The 15,961-nt window shown below is 43.2% G+C and overlaps 1 protein-coding gene across 6 annotated transcripts in view; it reads left to right on the forward strand.

Annotated features, from left to right (window-relative positions):
• Positions 1 to 15,961, forward strand: part of PDILT (protein disulfide isomerase like, testis expressed) — a 64,785-nt gene that overhangs the window by 37,510 nt on the left and 11,314 nt on the right. For all 6 annotated transcript variants that reach the window (XM_073362265.1, XM_073362266.1, XM_073362263.1 and 3 more), the window contains 7 exons: positions 1,962 to 2,168; positions 5,355 to 5,488; positions 8,058 to 8,195; positions 8,815 to 8,925; positions 10,136 to 10,261; positions 13,076 to 13,273; positions 14,370 to 14,490. In XM_073362265.1, coding sequence (XP_073218366.1) covers positions 1,962 to 2,168; positions 5,355 to 5,488; positions 8,058 to 8,195; positions 8,815 to 8,925; positions 10,136 to 10,261; positions 13,076 to 13,273; positions 14,370 to 14,490 — 1,035 coding nt within the window. The remainder of the gene's footprint in view (positions 1 to 1,961; positions 2,169 to 5,354; positions 5,489 to 8,057; positions 8,196 to 8,814; positions 8,926 to 10,135; positions 10,262 to 13,075; positions 13,274 to 14,369; positions 14,491 to 15,961) is intronic.

A 15,961-nucleotide genomic window follows, 5' to 3' on the forward strand; every position in this document is an offset into this window, starting at 1 on the left:
GGCACCCTCCTATACCCCAAACTCCTCATCCCCAGCCCCACCCTAGAGCCCACACCCCCAGCCAGTGCCCTCACCCCCTCCGGCACCCCAACCCCCATTTTGTGAACATTCATGGCCCACCATACAATTTCTATTCCCAGATATGGCCCTCGGGCCAAAAAGTTTGCCCAACCTTGCCATAAACTCACTGGGTGAAAACCTGACCCTATTGAAGTCAATGGCAAAGTTTTAATTGATTTTGGTGGATGTCACCCAATATTTTCTGTTACAACTCAGAAGGAGCCAGCACTGTTGACCTGTCTGATTCTTACACTTCTAGGAGGTCTTATAAACTCACTTAGAAAACTATTGTTAAAAAGAAGAATGAAATCAGCACATGCACACCCCCAACAAAGCCAATTCCAGACTGACCCTGGGAGGAAGGTAGGTGGTATCACACTCATTTTACATTTGGGAGAACCAAGATACACAGAAATTAATGGCCTGATGCATCTCCCATTTGCACCAACAGAAATGCCAACTTACTTCGGTGAGACTTAAGCATATGTTTAAAGTTAAGCACATACTTTAATATTTTGCTGAATGACATGACTAAGGTAACACAGCATGTAAGTAGGATTAAAATCCAGGAGTACTAGTTTTGCCTTTCCTGAGCTCCATTAGATCACATAAAACCAAGTAACCAGACCCTCAGCTGATAAACTGCTTTGTTGCCATTGATTCCAAAGCTTTCCTATCTAAGTCCTTACTGCACTGAATCCACGTACAGCTCAAATAACTAATAATAAAAAGAGGCTGCTGGGTATTACTATTCATGATCCTGATTGCACTGGTTAGATGGAGGAATGATTTATGGTGGGGACTCAGAATGATGACGATGATGATGAATCATGCAGGGAAATGTAACTGATCACTGAGCTAGATTAAACGTTTTATCTGCCATTCATTTATGAGAGCTCTAATGAAAATGATCACTCACTTTTTGGTACTATTATATAAGGTAGTGTCTTGATTAGGAAAATTGTAGACACATATTTGTTTCCAGTACTATGGTAGTACAAAAGACGTTAGATTAAAAAAACAGTCGTGCCGTTGGACTTACAGTTTGTCTTATAAATAACCAAGACTATTTGGATTTTTTTCATCTGTCCCTGTTTGAAAGGTATATTGATAAAACTAAAATGTTTATGTCAGGGATTGAAAGGAAATCATATTTCAAGTTTTCACTCCCCTCTTTAGGTTAAATAGTAAAGCAAGCCAAATGAGGTGATAACATATCTCAGTTTTATCAGGAGAAAGTTAAACTAACTTGCTTTTAAAAGTGCTTTCCACAAGTTGCAAAACTGGAGAACTCTTAGCATTTATCCAATACATACCTTTGAGTTCAAAGCAACTAGATACAGGCAATTCATTTCTTGTCCCTTCTCCATAATAACACAACATACACCTGCAGAGTGCTGACTAGAACCTGCTTCCCACAGCTCCAACACACACAAAGTGTGTTATAAGAACCTGTGTTGGTGCGAGCTGATGGGTACTCAGCAGCTTTGAAAATCAGTTGACTTAAGTGACTTTATATGAATGAAATGACCCTACCCGTAGGCTCCCATTTTTAAAAATCTGGCCAGAATATTCAATCACAGCTGACTCCATTTTGTCGTCCCCCCCACATAATTAGCCCCCCATCATAGCTTTTAAATGACATTTCTTGCTACACATGCACAGGTACAAACAAAAAAATACATATAAACATGAAGAGATTGATCATTCGTAACGAACAAAATAGATCAAAAAGGTCCCTCCTGTTTTAGGCTCATTGGATGGGATAGGTTCCCGTTGACTTGTGTCTCATCAACAGCCCTGTTTATCCCTTTAAAATATTGCCCGACTTAATGGCTTTGAGTTTGAGACTTAACACTCATGACTACGTGATTGGTTTTCTCTTTGTTGATCCCTTTCAGACATTTCTTTATCTGGACCATCTCAGACTCTGGCTGAAGAATTTGCGAAAGCTGCAGGACAGCTTAAAAAAGAAGCTCCTGATATCAGATTTGGCAAAGTTGATGTCACAGAGCAAAAAGATATGAAAAAAGAATTTAACATTCAAGAGTTTCCTACTGTGAAATTCTTTGTGGATGGTGATAGGAAAAATCCTATAGATTGCAAAGGTAAACTGTTGTTTGGATTGATTGAAGTGCATAATATCCATTGTATTACAGATGGAAAAGACTTATTACATTATTGACCGGACAGAATATCAGGCTTAGACAGAGAATGTATTAGATAGTAAAGGGATTCTGCCCCTGACATTATATGTATATTTAGCTAGATATGCAGAGATATCTGTGTGTAGTTGTGTGCATTTAATAAAGACAAACTAGGATTTGAACTTGCCTTCCAAAGTTAGGATTTAAATGCTCTTCTCTGACCAGCAATGCAGATAGCAGTCAAATTCTCTGCTGGCATAACTCCCTTGACTACAGTGAACTACCATGCATGCCCACTGACTACAATAAGCCTGAATACAATGGAGTTACACTGCACAGAATTTGGCCCAATTGCTTCTTCTTCTGTACCACCCACAGGATACCCAGTACAAATTCCATGCACAGTATGAGGACAGCATAAATAGCAGAGGTCTGCACTGTGGTTTGGAGAGGATTGTTTTAACAACAACCGTGTCTGTTTTGTGTGTGTGTGTGTGTATTGTTCTCTGATTCTATAACCTAAGAAGGAATTTTGAAGCTGGCAAATTACCCACCAGAGGGAGCTCACATAAGGCCTAGTAATGCAATGGAATCATTTTAAAGATTGCATGGAAAGTACATTAAGACATAGTAAACAGACGATAGCGTTTGGCCTGTGCATTCCCTAGTTCAGAATATGCACAATCCCTGGAAATCCAGACTTGATTAGAGCTTTTGCTTCATTAAAAATAGATACAAATAATATTCTCTCTTTCTGCCTACATCTCTTTCTAATTGTGCACACTGATTAAAATGTTTTCTTGAAGCTCAGAAGTAAGTAGCCTGGGCAGGGGCATAGTTTTTGGAGTCTGAAGAGAAGTAGAGGGGCCAAGATTTTTTAAAAACAGGAGCCTAAACTTTGGCTCCTAAACTCACTTTTAGGCACATGAATAAGTGGCCCAATTTTCAGAGCTGCTGAGCCCCCTCTCACTCTCAAAGACTTCAGTGGAGCTGCTGTGTTCTCAGTACTTATATTCCTTCTTGTGTATCAGAATTTTTTTACTGAGTTCCAGTCGTTATACCTGTGTAAACAGGAGGGCCTGCACAGGTGTCACTGAAGGCATGATTTGCCCACTGAACTTTTATTAGTGGTAATGATGCATGAGAATGAAAGAATCCAGCCTAGGTCTTTGGTCAAGTCTGTAGGGCTGACAAGAAACCACGGGTTAGCTTGCAAACTCATTTGATGGGTATGGTACTGAGAGACAGTGAACAAGGAGCTGATAATGCCAGAACAGAGCTGCCCTTTCAGCGTTACCTATAAATGAGCTGCAAAGAGTTAATATATTTAGACTCTTGTGAAAGTGGGCAGTAATGTAAAAATACCTGATAAAGAATTCACAAATTATCTACAGCACACAACGCCAATAATTATTAATTGGTTGACTGGCAAGTCATTTATTTACAACTATGAGCGAGTATAGTACTGAAAAATCAAAAAAGTGCTCTCACTGATAGGTTATAGCTGTTTGAATGTACTATAGCTATCCAATGAGTTATTTACCAGAGGAAATGTTAACCCTTAAATACAAACAAATGCCTTTGGGTTGGCACTGACAGACAAAGTTTAAAACAAGAAAGTTCATTGAAATATTTGGTGAAAGGAGGGATTTTTTTTAAATGGTCATCACGACAGCTGATAAACAGAGCCAAATCCAAGTCTTAATTAAATCAATGAGCTATTTACTTCAGTGAGACCAGGATTTGGCCCAAATATACTAAGTACAAGGCCATTTCGGGCAAACCAAGACAATGATTAATCCGATGACAGATTTGCTGAGGTTTGTATGGCTGACTTAACAACAGATTAGCTGTAAGAGCTTGGATCTGCATGTAGACAAGTGTTCGAATGCCATGCAGCCACTAGGTACTGTTCTGCCACTTTTTCATTTCAGGCCTGTGTTCTTCAGGACAAAGTTAAGCCTGCCATGCTTTTAAAAAATATTTTTTGGAATCAGATGCAGTGAGTGATGCAGGAAAATGTCTTTGTGGCAATCAACTGAATAGGCCTGCCTCGAATATTAATCTTGTTAAATTAACAAGACGCACAGTTTCAGGGTCTGAATGTTTGATCAGCTGTTTGTAATATGTAGGATGACTACACTATAGCACAGTACATACAGGCTGACATGATATCAGTGCTCTTTTACATATATGATTCTAATTCACTCCTTGCTGGACCCCTCTGCGCCTCTTCTTAAATAAGGTTATACTGAAAAAGATAAAGGGGCATTGTTTTCGGCTGGGATCTTCAGCTCCCTAATTTCCTTTGAGCCTTTAGCAGTCATGTTTCTAAACTTTTTTTTGCAAACATGAGGGATAAAAACTTTCTTTTTAAATGAAAGCTGAGATTCTTGACCAAAGGAGCTGGGGATTTAAGGGGAAAAAATAATCAAATATCATAATATTTGTGACAAAATTGTGAGAGCTGGCAACACGTAGTTCTGTAGCTAAAAGCTGGGAGCACCCAGAATTAAAGGACTTGACCATTTGGATCTTAATTCTTACCTGTAAACCAAAAAAGCTGAGCTCTAATACTGAAGAAGCATTTTATTATGCCTCAGCACCTATTACATCTCTTCTGCTGTGCAAGAGGTACAAATCTAACACCTACTTTAACTCAATAGATAGTTCAATAAACTGTGGAATTGGTTTGAAGTGTTGTCGGATTACACCACAGGTTGATATTTCTGTATAGCTCATGGGTGCCTTGCAGTCACATACCTGCCACATGAATCTTTGTGCTCTGTGCTTTCCGACTTGTTTGAGAGCCCTGGCCTCAAAACACCCATAAAATCTGTGATTGAACAGTTAATTGGCAACATGCCCAATTGTTGTTTGTAGAGAACCCAGAAAGTACAATGACGACTCACAAACATTGCACTGTGATACCCTGAACCTGTTCAGGGGATTGGAATCTGGATTTGAATTTCAGTGCTTAAGTCCACCTTTAATTATCCAATAGCTGAGGGTTCAGGGGTGCATGGAGTTCAAATGAACTTAGACTCAACAACCTTGTGCACTTCTTGTCATCTTGGTTGTTCAGAAAACTGATGCCTTTTTGTAATTCTCTTTGACAGTCCTTTTAATTCTTTCCTTGTTCCAAAGGAGTCAGAGAGGCCTCTGCATTTATTACCTGGCTGAGAAGACGAATAGGACCCAGCACTGTAGTTATCAACAGCACTGATCAAGCTGAAGCTATCATCAACTGTGAAGATTTGGCAGTAATTGGCTTTTTTAAGGTAATTCAATGGAAAGTCAAAGGCCATTTTGCCTGTGACCTGGACTCACATTTTTTGCCATTGTCACCAAGGACCATATTTCCAAAGATGCCTAAAGTTGGCCTCAGAAACTGGGCCTACTGTTTTGCTAGGGTTTTTGTTTGTTTGTTTTTTGCCATGCACTTATTCCTGTATACATTTTTACACTTGCAAATACTTGGGTCAGGGCCAGGCTGTAGCTGTAAAGCCTCACTCCCATGGTATTTTCTCTGTATGTATATGCATAGAGGTCTTCAGTCTCAGTAGGAGTGCCTGATGGTAATCCAGGAGCTGTGCTGGTACAGCCCATGCCAAAGTAACTCTTGCTATGTCCTGGGAGAGTGCTCCCTGCTGAACATCCCAGCACTACTGGCTGATGTAGAACAGGGCAATAGACTTGCCATCATTCCACCCCCTTCTCTTTCCCCTTTGGAGAGGCTTATAGCATTGTTGGTGCTACCCATGAACAGGCCTGGTGCTCCTCTTGGGCCAGGCTTGTGACTGCACCAGGGGCTCAAGCAGGGCTAGGCACATTCTAATCTCAGGTAGAGAACCAGCCGTCTAATTAACTGATTTTCATGCAAAGATCTGAGTTCTTGCACTTGTAAAACCATAGACATGAACAATTATGAGCCCAATTTTTGAGGCATTAGTGAAAAATTGACTCTTATCATTTAGTTTTGCTGAAAACCAGCAAATATAATCTATTGCACTGGGATACATTTTCGGTTGAACAACTTCATTTAAAGGAAGGGAATGTCTCAGTGTGCTTGGAATCAGATTACTGTAAAGTTCTCACAAACTGCAGATTTTAGCTGCTGACCGCTGGAAAATCTGCTACCGTGATTTCCTAGTTCAGAATTAATAAAATATTATACCGCACATGGGCCAAATACTGCACTCTTTACTCAGGCAAACTGCCACTGGTTTCAAGGACTGAAGAAAGACTGAAGGACTTAGGGATAAAAAATATTAAGCACCATGCACCATTACAAAGTAAATCTTCAGCGTGACACTGTAAAAGTTGCGGTGGTATGCAATGTAAAGTCAGTAGAACAGTACTGAATTTTCTTACTTTTTCATGGTTCCCTCTGTACCTTTAATATAATTAAATCTGTATTCATATTTCTTCTAACTAAGCTGGTATTTATTCTTCTGTCTGTCCAGGTATTTTGAACTCACCTATCACCATGGTGTCTGAGCACATTCTTAATCTTATCAAGCCTAAAATGCTATTACTATAATGTGCTCTAATGTATACTCCAACTTTTATTTATGGGGCAACTTGTTGGGGCAAGAGAAATATGTTGCTGCCATAGGGGGAGAGGCAGGGTATTCATTGAAAGCAATGGGCCAGAAGTGAAAATGCTCACCCTAACTAGAGTTTTGCTCCACAAGCAGCCCCTCTGAAATCATTCATGAACTAAGGTGCAACTCACAAAAGGACTCACAATTCAGCCCAGTGTAATAGTGTTACTGGACTGAGCTGATATATAGGGCCTGCAGACTTCTTTGATTGGAATTTGTGAATCCATTTGGAGAATGAAATGGCTATAGATTATCATCAGCATGCAGTAGGGCATGTCAGAAATACAGCAGGTGGAAGCCAATAGAATAAAGCACTGCCAAAAGAAATAAAGAGCCGGATTTGGCCTTCTATTAGTCACAGATCGCTCACCGAATGCAACTGCCAGAATGTGTCGGAAGGTCTCAGAATATAAATTACTATTCATTTAGCATGAGATAATTGTCTAATTAAATGGAAGCTGCAGGAACTGTTGCCTTTCATCATTGTTATTTACTATTAATTGGGGGCTGACAGCATGCTGACTATCCTACAGACTTAGGAGACAAGGTTTCTGCCTTGAAAAGCCTCCTATCTAAGCATCAGACATAGGCAAAACAATTCAGACACGTCAATAGGTAGGTCCTCAATCAAGTAGAGACCTTCCTTTCTGATCTCTGGCACAGAAGGGATTCTCTTTGTGAGACTCTCACTGTTCCTGTGTGGAAGGGGTGAAGAAGTGGTGTCTGGGGCTGCCATGACACCTTTCCCACTTGGACAGTCCCTCCCAAGGCCAGGACTTGCCTGGAGCAATGGTGGACCAGAGGAATAGGCAGGTCCATGTTGAATGGAGCAGGATAGGAGTTGAGATCAGAGAATTAGGGAGATCAGGGGGGAGGGATAGCTCAGTGGGGGGAGGGATAGCTCAGTGGTTTGAGCATTGGCCTGCTAAACCCAGGGTTGTGAGTTCAATCTTGAGGGGGCCATTTAGGGATCTGGGGCAAAAATTGGGGATTGGTCCTGCTTTGAGCAGGGGGTTGGACTACATGACCTCCTGAGGTCCCTTCCAACTCTGATATTCTGTGTGATTCTGTGTGAATGCCACATCAGCCCAGCAGACACTATCTGGAAAAGGTCATGCAGCCAGCCCTGCTAGTGTGGGTGTTTACTCCCTTCCGTGCACCTCAGAGGTCTGCTCCTAACTCCCATCCATGCCAGCACTGTACAGGATGCCGGTGATTATAAATCACGGCTTTTGTTCTACAGGAACGTCACGGCGGAGCAGTGGAAGTTTTCTATGAGACTGCCAGAGACGTGCCAGAGCTGCCTTTCGGGGTGACAGTCAGCGAGGAGGTTTTTGTGAGCTATGGCATCCGAGAGAACACCATTGCTGTGTTCAAGAAGGTGGGAATGGGTGCACGATGGAAACCTGGTGCCTGCATTCTGGCTTCTGGAGCCATATTTAGCCACCTAAAGAGAAGTGGCTCAATTTTCAAATTCACTGAGCACTGACAACTTCTGCCGGACTGATGGACTGTTGTGGATGCTCAGTGCTTCTGTAGCACATCACTTTTGGCAAGGGATCTTTTTCCTTTTCCCCAAATTGCACTTGGAAGAAGCGTTCTACAAACAAAATGACAACTACAAAACTATACAGAAATAACATTGACAATTAGGCTACAAAACAAACCAGACCAAGAAATTGTCAAAGCGAAGGTTCGCTTGCTATTTCATGAGGCTTAGGCACTGAAAGGGTCTTGTATTATAATGTAGAGTGCATACACAGTGTTTTAGGATTATTGGCATGGAGTAAATTAAAAATGTCAGCTTTATCTTGACACTTAGCTGCAACCATGTTACTAACCTCACGGTGCCATTTATTATAGAAGAGTTATGAAATGTTAGTTGCTACTGACAAGAAAAAGTAAATTTGAAAACAACATGTTTAATTAATGACAGCATGCTTGCTACAGTCGAGGATAAAGATGGCTGCTCTAAAAACTTTGCTTTATTATTACTCAAGGGAAAACCTGTACATAATGAAGTGTTTGAAGATGGCAAGCAGAACAAAGTGGATCTTACCAGATTAATTAAAACTTTTACCATGGATTTGGTCACCGAGTATAATCTTGAGGTATGTTCACTTTATGGAATTAAATAGAGCTAAAGCAGAGGGAATTCCTGTGAAAAATGATCATCTCTTTAATACGTTGCTCTTAGGCTATTGGAATTCCAGGACCAGCATGGGGCTATGTTGAGCTGGTCAAAGAAGCTCGTCAGAATTTAGAGTGGGAATCCAGTTTACTTAGCTGTTCTGTTTACCATACATGTTTCCAGTACACTATATGGTTCCACTCCAAGTGACTTCTATGTTAGATTAATAAAAGCAGCAAAGGAAGAACAAATGTAAAATCTCGTTGAGAGAACCCTGTGTGTGTCACACCTAACAGCTGATCTCAAACTGGCTTGCAGCACTGACCGCTCCAGCAGATGCACAGAGGGACTCATGCAGAAAACTGTCATAACGGTTATACAGCCTCCTACACCAGAACAGCACGTGTTTTATAGAGCTATAATCCCACTGTAAGACATTTTCCTCCAGTTTTGAGAGCACAGTAAAAATATCCCTCAATATTCCCCTATTGACCTCTTTTCTGGAGAACTCAGACTATGAAACTCCATCATGGTGCAGTTCTATCGTCTGTTAAACCACACAGGAAAATCTTATATGAAATTGCAGCCTCGTTCAACAAAGCGGATCTATTCTGAATTGATGGCCAATCTTTTATTCATTCCTGCTGACCATCACTACTGACCAGACAAACACATCTACTAGCTCTGAGGACTCACCCTACCAGTTTTGTAAATAGCTGAAAACAGGATCAGACAGTTGTAAAGATCAATATCATATTTCAAATCTCAGGCTAAGAATGGCTATGCAGCTGCCAAGTGTTTGGTTGCTTTTCAGTGAGCTGATCCTAATAGTCTTTATCGACGACACTATATTTTACTTAGAGAATTACAGCTAGCATTAATTCTGTGCCTGGTGTTATACAGGAGGTCATACTAGAGGACCATAATGGTCCATTCTGGTCTTAATCTATGAATAATGCTGAGGTTTTCCTTGAGCAGGAAACCCACTTAGCAGCTGCTGATCTTCTCTCACTTTATGTTCTTTAAAACAATGCAAAATCCCAGGGTTATGGAAATGATGGGGAACTATATGAGTCTTGCAAAGTAAAATATGCAAACCCAGTTAACTGAATGGCATTGATACTTTGAGCATGTGATTCACTGTTCTGCTTCCAGAGAGTGGAGCAGATGTTGAGCCTTTTGTTTTGCAGACATCTGTGAAGATTTTTGATGTCCCTGTTGAAACTCACATCCTGCTGTTCACCCCTAAGAACTCAGAGACATTCAACAAGACTTATGAAGATTATGAGTCTGCTGCTGTGGAATTTAGAGGAAAGGTTTGTGATGCATTTTACTTTAGAGTCCTGCTTTGCAAATGTCAGATGTCAAAGATCAGTTGAAAAACACCCTCCAATGTTACTGATTGGAATATATTGCTGTCAGTTTGCCTGCTATCAAACCGCTTCCAATAGTTCTCAGAACCATTTTTCTGGCATAGGTCCTTAAGCAAAATGGTCTGGGGAAATAAAATTAGAAGTAAACCCAAAGGGAAAGTGATGCTTTAAAAATATGATTCTAACTGTGTTATGCACAACAAACCTATTTCTGACCATTCCTATCAAGCCTATTTCTGATCTTACATATGCCCCTTACTAAGCCCTGGTCTACATTAGGACTTTAGGTCGAATTTAGCAGCGTTAAATCGATGTAAACCTGCACCTGTCCACATGATGAAGCCCTTTATTTCGACTTAAAGGACTCTTAAAATCGATTTCCTTACTCCACCCCTGACAAGTGGATTAGCACTTAAATCGGCCTTGCTGGGTCGAATTTGGGGTACTGTGGACACAATTCGACGGTATTGGCCTCCGGGAGCTATCCCAGAGTGCTCCATTGTGACTGCTCTGGACAGCACTCTCAACTCAGATGCACGATTGTCTGCCTTTGCTCTGACGCAGGGAGGGGCGACTGACGACATGGCTTACAGGGTTGGCTTACAGGGAGTTAAAATCAACAAAGGGGGTGGCTTTACATCAAGGAGTATTTCAGGCAGGACTTCACGGAGGGTTCCAATAAGAAATGGTGCACCTAAGTTATTGTTCTTATTGGAACAAGCAGGTTTGTCTGGCCTCTGATTGATACATGGCTAGATTTACCTCGCTGCACCTTCTCTGTGAGTGACTGCAGTGTGACCTAGAGGAATGAGTCCCCTAGACGGGGGGCGGGTGTGGGAGGTTGCAAATGAGTACAAAACAAATCTGGTCTATTTCTTTTTTTGATACACTCCATCTATCTTTTACATCTTTGGCTGGCAGCAGACGGTGCAGAAGGACTGCATGCCATCCACATCTCATGGCTGCTCGGCAGAAGATGGTACAAGAGGACTGCTAGCAACCCATATCGCCTGCCTGCTCACCATAAGATGGTTCAATAGGACTGACTGCAGGACTAAAGAGAATGACCTGATCAAGTCACTCCAAATTTAGTCCCTGCGCCCATGTCTGCCCAGGCGCTCCTGATCGACCTCACAGAGGCGACCAGGAGCACCTCGGACATGATGATGACGGCTACCAGTCCTACTGTACCGTCTGCTGCCATAAGGCAATGGGTTGCTGCTGCTGTGTAGCAATGCAGTACCACGTCTGCCAGCACTCAGGAGACATACGGTGACGGTGAGCTGAGCAGGCTCCATGCTTGCCATGGTATGGCGTCTGCACAGGTAACCCAGGAAAAAAAGGCGCAAAACGATTGTCTACCCTTTCTTTCACGGAGGGAGGGAGGGAAGGGGGGCCTGACGACATGTACCCAGAACCATGTACCACGACAATGTTTTAGCCCCATCAGGCATTGGGATCTCAACCCAGAATTCCAATGGGCAGTGGAGACTGCGGGAACTGTGGGATAGCTACCCACAGTGCAACACTCTGGAAGTCGATGCTTGCCTCGGTACTGTGGAAGCACTCCGCCGAGTTAATGCACTTAGAGCATTTTCTGTGGGGGGACACACACTCGAATATATAAAACCGATTTCTAAAAAACCGACTTCTATAAATTCGACTTAATTTCGTAGTGTAGACATACCCTAAGAGGAACTTCCAGCCATGAAACATTTAGCAGTACTTGTGTAGGCTCAACTTCTAGTCTATTATGTCATCTGGAAATGCCATTCTGGGAATTTCAACAAGTTGCTGTTGGCCACAGTTGAAACCAGCAGTTCTACCTTACCTGGTTTTGCAAAGAATCTGTAGGACACTGTTTCATGCAGCAAAGTGTGTGTGTGGGTAGCAAAGGAGAGGGAATAAGTAAAAAACAGCACTTTCTAGTAGTCTCCACTGTCAGTTATTCAATTTTGCTGCTATTGCTCCAAACACACTAAGTGCTACAGAATGAGAATTCATCCGGTAGTAAAACCACCACCAATCATTTTACTTTACTATTGGTAAAGACACCTGGATTATAAATATTTCAGATTTTTGTACTATTAAGTTTTGTCATGTAATGCAGGGCTATGAGAACTTACCAGGGCAAGGAGCATAGCTTTGATTGTGTGGGAGAGAGCAATATAATTTACCAGACTGAGAAATAAATCTAAATATTAGTGTCCTGCAGCTCTGTGTAGTTTAGCAGTATCAAGTAGGTTCAGTAAAAGCCGAAACATACTTGGTTTAGAACGTTGTTACTATCTCAGAGCTGGGGCACAGAAAAGTTTACAAAACTGCTGGGTGAATCACACTCAGTATATGGTTTTTCAGAGTTCCAGTGGCAGATAGGCCTGGATCCTAACAATGCCAAGTTTTGGGAGGTTCATTTCTGGATCTAAACTTCAAATCTGGCCTGTATTCCGATGGATTAAGCCAAAGCCCTTGGACTGAATTCCCAAACATAGGGTGAAATTTCATATCCAAACTCATCTTCAGATTCAGTAGCTTTTAACTGAGTTTCATGTCCAGACTCTAATTTCTTTTAACCTGAAATTCAAAGTGAAAGATGGAGCTGGTTGATGCAGGTCCTTGTGGACGAATCCAAAAGATGTTGATTTGTGTGAACAACTGCACAGCTATTTCTAAGGTAATAGACCTTCTGCTTTTAGGGTATAATGCAATGCTATGCAGCTGGATATCCGTCCAGCATGCTGCTGTTTTCCTTTCCAGATAATGTTCATCTTGGTGGACACGAATGAAACCAGAAATGGGCGCGTTTTTGAGTATTTTCGCATCACTGAGGTCGACGTCCCTGCGGTGCGAATCTTAAACCTGACAAGTGACGCAAAGTACAAAATGCCTGCAGATGAGGTGACCGTGGAGAATCTAAGGAGCTTCTGTCACAGCTACCTAGATGGGAAAGCAAAGGTATGCCTCTCTGAAGAGACAGAATCAGACGTCCATTTGACGCCAGTTGAAGATTCTAGCACATTTGCAAAAATAAAGTGAAAATGTCATTTAAATTCATAATCTACCACCTGTACTAGCCTGGTTCTGATTTTACAAGCTTGTTCTTGTTGCTGTCATGTGCTCCATTTTCAGCGCATACTGGTCTATTCCCTTATTTTGGATAACTGAGACGGACCACAGGATTTTGCCAATGACTCTCTGTGTGAATTTAGGCAAGTCGCTTATGGCCTGAATTTTAAAGGTGATGAAAACCTCTAAATTTCATTAATTTCAACTGGCATTTAGGGTGAACAACTCTGAAAATAAGGCCATGAAACCTCTCTGAGCTTTATTTTCCCCATCTGTATAGTAGGGATAATAATATTTGCCTGCACCATTGGCGTGATATGAGGCTTCATTAATACTTGAGAGCTTTGAGATTGCATGAAGATGCTACAGAAGATCCTGATAGTTTCTATAAAAGTGCAATGAATTATACGATCTTGCAATTGTCGTGAGTGAACGTGGGTTTCCTTATTTTTGTGACTCCTTATAATCCTTTTCACTACAATTATTTCCTGCTGGATCACTCCCTATTCGTATTAGAATATCTTGTTATCACAATGAGGTATCAGAACATTCATGCCACATACGTTCCAAGACAGATACACTGTAAATTGTATTGCGTTTTCAATGTTCTGAAGCTTGATTTACCTTCATATTTAACAGCTTCCATCAAGAGGAAGGAAGGAACCATGTGGAGGGGATGGAGAAATCTAGGCAGTGGCATTCACCCCTGTTATACAGCCACTTCACTCCTCTTCCACAATAAACAAGCTCTATAGTTCTCTAGCTTTTGACTGTTATTCAGCCAGGTTTTGTAGGACAACTGGATCGTGTAGGTTCAAGTAACCTATTTATGGTTTGACGTGACTCACAATATTTTAAAAAGCTAGGTATAGTAAGTAAGGGCATTGGGTTAGTATTGTCCAGTTGGACTCACTTTAACCTGAACCAGAATACGGCTTCCTGATATCCCCTTCACTTTCATATTCCTGTTTCTCTTTCTGATTAGCCACATGTACCTAGTGAAGAAATTCCAGAGGACTGGGACAAGAATCCTGTTAAGATGCTTGTTGGAAAGAACTTCAACAGGGTCGCCTTTAATAAGACCAAGAATGTGTTTGTAATGTTCTGTGAGTATCATTCTAGATTGTTTTAACATGATCACTTTGATGTGAAAATGCAAATGCATTTGTTCTGTATCAAACAAAGCACTATACATTACATAATTAATATACTGTTGCTGTCTGCTCAAAGCATTATAGGAAGATTTGTGCCATATCATAAGGAAACAGTGTGGTTCATGTACTGACTTAAGATTGCTCTGTATAGGAATCCCTAAAGCGAGTGGTGAGCTGGAGCCGGTTCGCACCGGTTCGCTAGAACCGGTTGTTAAATTTAGAAGCCCTTTTAGAATCGGTTGTCCCGTGAGGACATAATCTACCCCACCCCCACCCCTGTGAGGGACAACTGGTTCTAAAAGGGCTTCTAAATTTAACAACCAGCCAAAAGTGGCGCCTTAGGCACTGACTCCGTGGGTGCTCTGGGGCTGGAGCACCCAGGGGGAAAATTTGATGGGTGCAGAGCACCTACCGGCAGCTTCACGCCCAGCCCCACCACACCCCGTGCTTGGCCCCAGCTCACCTCACCTCCGCTCCGCCTCTGCCTCCTCCCCTGAACGCACTGCCCTGCTCTGCTTCTCTGCCCCCCACCCCTGGCTTCCCGACAATCAGCTGTTCGCGCGGGAAGCCTGGGAGGGCTGAGAAACAGGCGGCAGCTTCGCGCTCAGGCCCAGGGAGGCGGAGGCGGAGTGGAGGTGAGCTCGGGTGGGGGGGGGCAAGGAGGGCCACCTGCGCCGCATCAGGTAACCCAGGGGGCACGCAGGGGAACCGCTCCCCGCCCTAGCTCACCTCTGTCTCCCTGGGCCTGAGTGCGAAGCCGCCACTCGCTTCTCAGCCCTCCCAGGCTGCCCACGCGAACAGCTGATTCGCAGGAAGCCAAGGGAGGGGGCGGAACATTCAGGGGAGGGGGAGGCGGCGGAGCGGAGGTGAGGTGAGCTGGGGCTGGGCGCGGGGCGGGGAGCTGTGCGTGGGTGCTCTGCACCCACCAAATTTTCCCCGTGGGGGCTCTGGCCCCGGAGCACCCACGGAGTTGGCACCTAAGACACTTCTGATGTGATCAGTGGGGGCAGCAGCCGCTCCCCCTGCTCCCCCCCAGCTATGCTATCCCGCGTCTAGGAACCAGAGGGACCTGCTGGATGCTTCCTGGGAGCTGCCCCAGGTAAGCACCGCTGGGTCTGCCCACCTCGCCCCCCTGCAGGTCCCTCTAGCTCTTACGGGCGGGGTGGGCACCCACTACGGTGGCCCATGAGACCCTCCTGCCCAGTTCTGGGGGCAGTGAGGGAACAGGGGAGGGGGGTGGATGGGGGCAGGGGTCCAGGCAGGGGCGTCAAGGAACGCGGGGGGTTGGATGGGGCAGGAGTTCCCAGGGTGCGGAGGTGGGCCATGACCCCCTCGTGGGGTGAGGAGGGAACTGGTTGTTAAGATTTTGGCAGCTCATCACTGCCTAAAGCCAATACTTTCCAAGGCGGTGTGAAATCTTGAT

This window comes from Lepidochelys kempii, chromosome 10, assembly GCF_965140265.1.
Source record: "Lepidochelys kempii isolate rLepKem1 chromosome 10, rLepKem1.hap2, whole genome shotgun sequence".
Classification (NCBI taxonomy): domain Eukaryota; kingdom Metazoa; phylum Chordata; order Testudines; family Cheloniidae; genus Lepidochelys; species Lepidochelys kempii.